General features: G+C 33.4%; 2 protein-coding genes across 2 annotated transcripts; one reads left to right on the top strand and one right to left on the bottom strand.

Annotated features, from left to right (window-relative positions):
• Positions 1 to 3,256: 3,256 nt before the first annotated feature.
• On the bottom strand, positions 3,257 to 3,833 carry LOAG_09995 (hypothetical protein; the record flags this gene model as incomplete). The annotated part of the gene is made up of 2 exons (XM_003145522.1): positions 3,257 to 3,581; positions 3,787 to 3,833. 2 exons carry the CDS (start codon positions 3,831 to 3,833, stop codon positions 3,257 to 3,259), a joined length of 372 nt encoding a protein of 123 aa, XP_003145570.1.
• Positions 3,834 to 5,025: 1,192 nt separating this feature from the next.
• On the top strand, positions 5,026 to 5,184 carry LOAG_09994 (hypothetical protein; the record flags this gene model as incomplete). The annotated part of the gene is made up of 1 exon (XM_003145521.2): positions 5,026 to 5,184. The coding sequence occupies one exon, from the start codon at positions 5,026 to 5,028 to the stop codon at positions 5,182 to 5,184; it is 159 nt and encodes a 52-aa protein (XP_003145569.2).
• Between the last annotated feature and the right edge of the window lie 4,123 nt (positions 5,185 to 9,307).

Raw genomic sequence — 9,307 nt, 5'->3', positions numbered from 1 at the left:
CCCCCCCTCCCTCCCATCTCTTCCTCATTACTAACCCCTCCTTTCCCCTCTGTCCTCCCTCAACAACCTTCTTCTATTCTTTGCTTGTTTATTTGTTAGCAAAAGGTGGTCAGTACGGTATATACCCCAGTATATACAAGTATTACCCGTCAGTTCTCATAGCCCTCATCTGGAAGTATATACCCAGTATATACAAGTATTACCCGTCAATTTTTATAACCCTCATCTGGAACACCCGCTCCATACACTCTTTCCTTTTCCTTTCTCATTTCGATATTTCACTTATAATTTCAAATATTAATTACAACTTCGATTGCCCTCATCCAATCATATACCGTTCTTTTTTCTTTTTTTGAATTGAACTTATCACACAAACAGGTTATGGTATCTAACTAATTTACTTCCTGCAAATTTTCCAAGAAGCTTTACATAGGAATCATATTGCTCATTTAAAACTTTGCTTGCTGTACTTGACAACTCACATACCGTATTATTAACTGTCAAATACGGTAACAAATATATACTGTGGTATTAGCAATATTGAACTTCTAGCATAAAGATATCTTCAGATCGCATTTATGTATTAAGATAGGGGTGTGATTCTATACTAAACACCAAAAGCAAGGACAAATGAATGGAAAGATTTGAACATATCGTAGAAATAGAATTGCAACAACGAAAAGAATTCATTAATTATCGGAATTATTCGTTCATTTACAAACGTGTATACTTTACAACATGTGACATAATCTCATAATGTCGCATGTCGCATTATACGCTTAATGCAATATTCACATTTTTTAAGCTTAACAATCAAATGAAATTAGTCAACGAAAGGAGGAAATTGAGTAGAAAAATAAAAGAAATCTGATTATGAAGCGAAAAGTAATTATTGAGTTGCAAACTTTTAATTACCAAGCGATAATGCAGTTTGCATGCATGTGTACGCATGTGTGTGTATGTGTGTATATGAGTTGATATTGTGTATTGTTGAAAATTTTCACTCAAATCAAAGGTACTTTGCCCATCTTTGTGTCATTCATATTTAAGCAAAACATGTTATAAATTCAGTATTTATTTCCTATTTTGGAATGCATCAATGTATTCATATTTAACAGTAATAAATTAGCTAATGATATAGGAATAGAAGAAAAAAATTACAAAAATTTCTGGAAATTTGAAATTAATGATCTTTAATATGTTGGGTTGTTTTATTTCAAAAACTTTGCGGAACATTTTTTCTGAATTACAATTATTGAACGACAAACTATTCTCATCATGGATCGGATTGGGCAATTTCTCATCTTTAATATTATTTACTAATGTTTAATTATCGAATAACTGCTTTTTCAGAATCTTTTAGTTCATTTCTTAAAATATTTCATTCATACATCCCACTCATGCGATATGAATGTTTGGTAACAGCGAAAAGTGGATATTACTGGCCATAGGAAGTGATTTAAATTGAAATGGTCAAAATATGAAATTTTAATAATGCTGGTAAATTGTAGTATATTGTCCAAAACATTTTGATTGTACAGCAATCTCAAAAGAAGCGAATTAAATGAAGTTATCAAATTCATGCAGCGTTAAAGGTCGATGATACATTATCATCTTCGGAATTTGAATTTTTCAAGGGATCATTTATTCAGTCATCCAATTAACAATCATTGATGTCAATTAGCAATCTTGAATGTTTGACTTTAATAGAGCTATTAAGGTTTATTCCACATCATTAATACCTTAGTAATATGAAAACTTTTTTTTCTCCCTCTCTCTCTTTTCCTGATACTTTGGTGCTTATATTAATTAACGAAAATGGTGACAAAATTGAAATCGTATTAGGTAGTAAAAAGATTTTGCAGAATAATTGGCACTGAATTATAATAATTCAGCATAAGGGAGTGATGATTTAGGGAATGGATTCGGAGATTGATAAAATTTTCAGTAATTCTGATTCTGATCATTTTCTTTGGTGCTTTTTCATTCCTGTCTGCTCTTATGCAAGTTATAATGTTTTTACGATCTTCTCGTTCTTTTTTTTCCGACTCTTTACCACTCTTTTGAATAGTTTTACTCCTTTGTTCCAACTTGTCTTTCATCACCTTTATAACCTCTTTTTTTACCGTTTTGTTGTCCATTTTTCTATTTGTTTCTCATGAAATAGTTTCTTGGCGCTCTAACAAGCTAAATTTTTAATGATAGTTTTTAGTTTCTCACTAATGTCAAGCTGATTATCTTAATATAGATTAATGTTAATCATTCAAATACCCGAGATATCGGAAAAGGGAGTGACATATCGAGAGTAAGGATCAATGACCATATTAAGCTAGTTTGATGTGAGCTTACCGAACAAGGATGAGCCAGTGGTGTACGAAAGAAATGTTGGAACTGAAAATAAAAAGTAATATCAAAAATAATATCATTATCATTGCCATCATTGGCAAGAACCATCTTAGATCCATTAATTCGTTCACGAGCAATCCATTTCACTGAAGGATGCCGTTCTCTCTTTCTTTAAGGAGTTCATATGTGATGATGGGAGTGAGAAGCTCAAGTAGAGAAGGTGACAGGAAGGATGACGGTGGAGAAGGAGGGTTAGGAACAATGTTGTAACAAACTTGATTTTCGATTAAGGTCATTCCGTTTCTTGATGTATCCATCCATCCATGTATCACACTATAAGATGTAAGGGAAATCGGATAAATGACCGACTTCGTATAAGAAGCACAATTTTGCAACAATGCATTTCTTTCTCCTTCCCTCATTCCCGCCCGCCTATCCCCTGATCGCTATCCATGAATGACGATGTTTGTTGCCGATTTCTAAGAGATACACCAAACAAAAAGCAGCGTCTCTGTTCGCAGTATCACACTGTCGATAAGATGGTTGGCCTTGAAAGTAGTGACTGAAAGGTAGGGGAAGGAAGTTAAGGAGAGGGAAGTTGACAGTAACGGGAAAGGGGAAGAAGCATTATCACTATGACGTCCACACACTGTCGACAACACGTACCGTCATTTATAGTCCACCTCTTCCTCTTTGGCACTGGGTATCAACAGCGGTCCATCAAAACCGTTATAACAAGAACAGAAGAAAGGGCGACACAGGATTCGACTGATTGTCCACCCGTTCCACATTATATACATGTATTTCTTTTCCTTTTTTTTTCAGTTTCATTTCTTATTTTCTTCTTGCTGTCATACATAAGGAAATAATGTCCTCCTCCTTCATTCTCCTTCTCTTCTCTAAAACTTCGTCAACCACCGCTCTTCCCGGTCCTCTTCCTTTTCAGTTCATTCTTCTGTACCCTTTCACCCTTCTCTATTCCCTTTCTATAGTCCATCATCATTCCTAAAGCTCCTCTTCTACCTATTTTTTCCTTCAAATTCCTTTTTTTTAAACCATTATTACTACCACTACTACTACTACTACTACTACTACTACTTCTACTACTACTACTACTACTACTACTACTACTATTACTACTACAACAACTACTACTACTATTACTACTACAACAACTACTACTACTATTACTACTACAACTACTGCTACTATTATTACAACTATCACTACTATTACTACAGGAACAACAACAACAACTACCACCATACTATTTCTTCTACTACTGACATAACTATCTCCTCCCTCCCCCTCCTCCTTTTCCCTTCTTTTTTGTCTTCTCCTTACGGGACAAAGTTTTATTCAAGAAAGATTGCTAATTTGTAGATCATCAAAATGGTCCTCTCATCTTCCTACCATACCATTCCTTGTTTCATTAGTAACCTTGACTCAATTACTAATAGCGGTTCTTGTCGCATTATCGTTGTCATCTTTGTTGTCCCTTAACGACGAACATTTTTATGGATTTCTTTTGCATTTACAAAAATAAAAAATTACTTTCATCGCTCTGTGAGTCCCGAAAATTATTTACGGTACATATTTTTTCAAATGACACATATATATTGCCTTCCTCTTTTTTTTTCTTTCAGCATCTGCAACAGTACACAACAATACTTAACGGCCAAAATATTAGGGTAGCTATTACTTGGACATTTTAAGTTATGATGTTAATGAAACACATTATTATATGGTAAGAGGATGGCCTAAGATTGAATTCGTTTTTCATATATTAGTTAACAAAGGATTTTATGACTTTCTGCCATTGTTTAATTAATTTTTCCCAATTAAAAGTAACTGCTAATAGTAATAGGTAAGTTAATTAGCTGATAATAATATGATATGCATAACGCTAGCTGGTAAGCAACACCATAGTGATACATACTCTCCTGTGTAATCACAGAATTTTATTCGATAGTTTCTTAATTTTTGGGATGCTATTTTGGTCACTTATCCCTAAATTCACAAGGGGGAAAAAAAATATGCTAGCTTAATGAGGTTACTTCATGAACGACACTTACAAATTAGAATGACAATAACTTACAAGAATTTCCTTGTTAATTATCGTCATCCTAATTTTCATCGTCTCGTTTCCTTCTGTTCCCTCAATATTCGCATTCTGAACATTCTGGACATCCAGCATTCTCTTATTTTGAAGAAATACTCGTAATCATACCTTATTGCATCAAATAATTCAGTCCATTCTATGATTAAAAAGTTATATGTATAGCTGTTAGTACAACGGAATTGATTCCATTATCAAAAAACTATAATAATATTATAGGAGGTATCTGCAGATTTTAATATCACGAAGCCATTTCTTTTGCCTTGGCAGCGATTTTTGAAATTTAACCAATTTTTCCCAAATTTACCGCTAATGATTCATTGCTCTAGTTAAAAAGCACCCCGATGATTCCAATACCACATCTGCGTCATTTTCAGTGTTACATTAAATATCTCTCATGTTTCTACTTCTTGGTTTATATCCGTATTGTATCAGCATAATTCAACGTCAAATATGTATATTCAGAATCTATGAATGAGAAATAATAGTAAGCATAGAAATAATAGCAGGAGAGAACTATTAAATATTCAGATGTGACGGTGATCATGTAAGAGAAGGTAATGTGGTTAAGTGACATTGCACTGAGGTCACCAGGTACTCGTTTCATTCATATTTCTCAGTTCACACCGTTTGTATCCACAAACTTCATTGGAACGGAAGGAAAAGAGCGGCCGCTATTTGATGTCGGAGGACCTTCAGCATTCCAATTCAAAAAGTAAATTTGTTCCAGATGCAATCAAAATTATGTATTATTATGATTTCTTGTCTTTTAACCGACCCTATCCATTATCGCTATATTCAATTTTCTTGCCCTCATTAAAGAGTGATCCGGAAATTTAGAGTTACATTATTTCAATCAAAATTAACGACCTCATTCTATGGCATTATTTAAAGTGGATGATTGGAAATAAGCCTAAGGAAATGAATCACAGCACTTAGTAAGTTTAAATGATATTTCGAGTTTTTTGAATCAATATGTTTGTAATGTTGAAGTTAGTTTGCTACTCGTTTAATAGTTTAGGCTTGCGGTTTACTTCCTGTCGTCCTAAACATACCTTCACTATATCATCCAATTAGTTCTCTGCATCGACTAAACTCAGGTTCCAGTGTTTTTCCTTTTTTTTTGTCTGTCACCATAAAACACAATATGGAAAATAAACCAATGATCAATTATGTTATCAAAGTCGTTTGTGAAGCATGCTGAAAGCAAATTCACTAGTCTTCCCTAATATTTGTTTGGTAGTTTACAAATGATATGAAGTAGTCAACAGAATATTATCTGAATACGATGCTCTGGTAAATGATACCTGTTCAGGTATCTCTCATCCTCACACTCGGCTTGTTTGTCTTTACTTTTTTTTTCTTCTCTCTCTCTCTCTCCCTCTCAAATAATATTTGCTTCCTTGTAATTCATCTACGATTCTCCAAACATCATTTCGAAATCCCTTTCGTTGATCATGTGACACACCTACAAGCTACACATAATAGTTAACGCTCATCGGTCATGAACTTCTCTTACCCATTACTTTTCTTTTCCCACTGATCACAGTAGGTCACTCATATCCTCAAAGAATTATTCTTTCTCTCCGACGATGAAGTATGCGTCCAGAAATGAAGCTTAGAGTTAGCTTCTTTCCTCACTTATCATTTCATCTCAGCTCTCAATTCCAGTATCAACATATCATCAACACCTAATACTACTTAATACTATCCCTTCAGGATGATCATCAGTGATCATCACCAACAAGTATCATGTGTTTGTCTGTCTGTCTGTACGTATGTGTATGTGTGTGTGTGTGTGTGTGTGTTTTGTGTGTGTATGTGTATGTGTATGTATGTAGGTATGTGTGTTTTGTGTATGTATGTATGTATGTGTGTGTGTTTGCACAATTGTGAGCAAAAATAGGACATGTGCTCATTGCAGAAAATATATTGAAGTGAACGAGGGGGAAACGGCTACCAGGAAGCTTCCACGTGAACAACCTGACTCATTCAGTTCGGCGTTGTTCCCACTGTTTCCGCCATACCAACTGTTGCCACAACCGCCTCCCCTATCTCCAAGCTCCCCATGCTACTGCTAACCCTGTGTCATTCCTTATCACCTTCCCTATTATCGGTAATAATTATCTATGCACACATTATGTTTAATTCATTTCCTTTTCTCCCATCTTTCCTTCTTCATTTCTTTTCTTTCCTCTCACCCCAAAACACTTTCACCTTTTAAGACAGTCTATAATTTATCTATTTTCTCCTTTCTTTCCCACTTTAACTTCCCCGCTCTACAATTCTTATCTCCCTCTCCCCTTACTTCGTTAATAATCACTGTCACTACCATGATCCATATCAATATTGGTTCGGCTATCATCAATATATCTTTTCATCGTCGCTTTAGTCATCTTATCAGTAACTTCCGTAATCATATCATAGCACATTTTATGATTACAATACTTTATGAATAATCAGTTAATAAATAAATTTACTGTTCTATTTCCTAACTAAAAAAATTCCACTACATTCATTTCATTATTTGTTAAATTTCATTTCCCTAAAGTTTCCCTAAAATTAGATGGATTCCGATTCTTGACAAATATTCGGAGCACTCATTTCACTACTATCTCTTTCAGTGTATTCCACAGTACTCTAAACAGTCTTAGTGATCTTGTTAATGTTTATTCAGAATGTTATCTATTTCAATTTGATTATTTCCCATATTATTGAAATTTGAAAGGTTTTATTAAGTTATTGCATGCATCGATGAGCGGCGGCACTTAATTATCAGAAATTCACTATTTCTTGTCTCTGTTTAATCGTCATCTTATTTTCTTTAAGGTGTGACGTCATAATACTCTTCTTTTTCCTCTTCTGATCTTTTTTTTCTGATCTTTTTCTTTTCTTTCGAAACATATTTTCTATTGCAGTAAAGAAATTGCAAAAAAAAGAGGAAAAACTCGTCCTTTAAATTTAAATGTCATAAGTATGTACGGTATAAACATATAGGTAAGCAGGTAGGCAGGTAGGTAAGTAGGTATATATGATGGCATATATCAAATGTATTTCTCTCTCTTTCTCTCTATGTATGTCCCGTATTCGTGTTTCTATATTGAGCGATCATTACGGAACTAATGGCGCTTTCCGTTTTTTTCCCAATTTTTTTGTCATTTTTTTTCTCAATCAGAGAGGAATTCTTGCATTGAAACATTTATTTTCTTATTTAATTTCTTTAAAGTTCCAAAAAGATATCTTGTATGAATTGTTACAATTGAAATACATTGAGAGATAAACGTGCGGGTGTGCACGTATTCATACGTGATTTCCAACGTACGGACACGTGACTACCACACATGCATATACATGCGCTTCTTCTTTCGCTAATTTTCTATACCGTCAAATGAATGAATCTTTTCTTTTTCGTTGTTTGATGGATTGCTTTTGAAATTTTCCATTCCATTAACTCGTAATTCTCTTATGAAATTTCATCATTGTTCTTATCACTCATCAATTTCGAATCAGAACGGGATTGAATTTTCATTAACATTTGGGAAGTTTTTCTTTTTTCTGTTTTTTTTTCCTGAGACCCATCTTGAAGTTCTAATTTAAATGTCGCATTTGGTCCTTTCGGCGCAAAACAGGAAGATAATATGGATGTTCATGTAAGTATGTTAATGGGTTTTTGTAATTCAAAAAATGTATGACCTGTTTATGTAAGATAAAGGATGAAAATGATTCGATTTCAGCATTCCAACCTTTTAAAATTAATGTTTAGAATTTTTTTTTCCTCAATCATCCTGTGTAGATGAAGGAAAATGATGGGTTGTCATTCGATAAATGGGTATCAAACTAATTAATTACTTTACACGCTAATTAGCATGAACTGTCAGTCAATCGAGCAAATCTCTGTTACCAGTATATTGATATTTTCAGTGTACATAACTATTTGGATATTCATTTTTTTAATTTCAAAATCTAATAACAATTGTCAAAATTAGACATATCATTTCCACTTTTCTTCTTTTGCATTTATGCATGCTTAAACGATTTATCCTAACTTCTAAATCCTGATTTTCCTATAATGAATTGGAGGAGGAAAAGGATAAATGAAATTCTTCTACCTTTTTATTTTATTTTTTTCTCTCCATTTAATTTTGATAGAGTTGATTGATAAAAGCAATAAATGTAACTGCCGTGGATAATATACTTCACACAGTCGTTCTTTTCTCTTTCCTTTTGTTTTCCTTTCTCCTTTCCTTTTCAATTCCTGAAATCAATTTTCCCAATATTACATTATCAAGAACAAAATGATTATGATGATAATGTTGATGATAATTAATGTCGTCATATTTTCAGTCTAAATAATTCATCCAGTAATTAGCATACTCTTCATTAATAGCAAACAATAAAGGAACAGGAAAAAAAAAGAGGAAAAAGGGAGAGAAGAGAGAGAGAGAGAGAAGAAAAAAAAAGTTAACTGTTTAATTGTGAGATGGTGTATTTGTTCGTTCGTTGAAGACAAATGATTCATCATTTATCAACAGCAGTCGTAGCGTTACATCCGCATTCTTTGATACCAATTGGTGCATTTTCTTTTTAGCAAATAGTGCAAAGGTATAAATTTCTAACTGTATACATATATATCAGGATCAAAGAATATTTTTGGTCTTCCCGATTATTGAGATAATATAACGGGGCGTAAATGGTTAGGATAAATGGCGAAAGAGAACAGTTGTAGGATGTATCTTATACTATTGAAAAAAAACACAAAGAAAAGGAAAAATAACGAGCAAAAGAAAGAAAAAACTTAACCCATAACATATGTGAAAAGATACTTTCGTATCAGGAAGGATT

Source organism: Loa loa (genome assembly GCF_000183805.2).
Source record: "Loa loa unplaced genomic scaffold supercont3.3, whole genome shotgun sequence".
Classification (NCBI taxonomy): Eukaryota; Metazoa; Nematoda; class Chromadorea; order Rhabditida; family Onchocercidae; genus Loa; species Loa loa.
The sequence above is the reverse complement of the archived record's forward strand: the minus strand, read 5'-3'. Positions and strand labels throughout refer to the sequence as shown.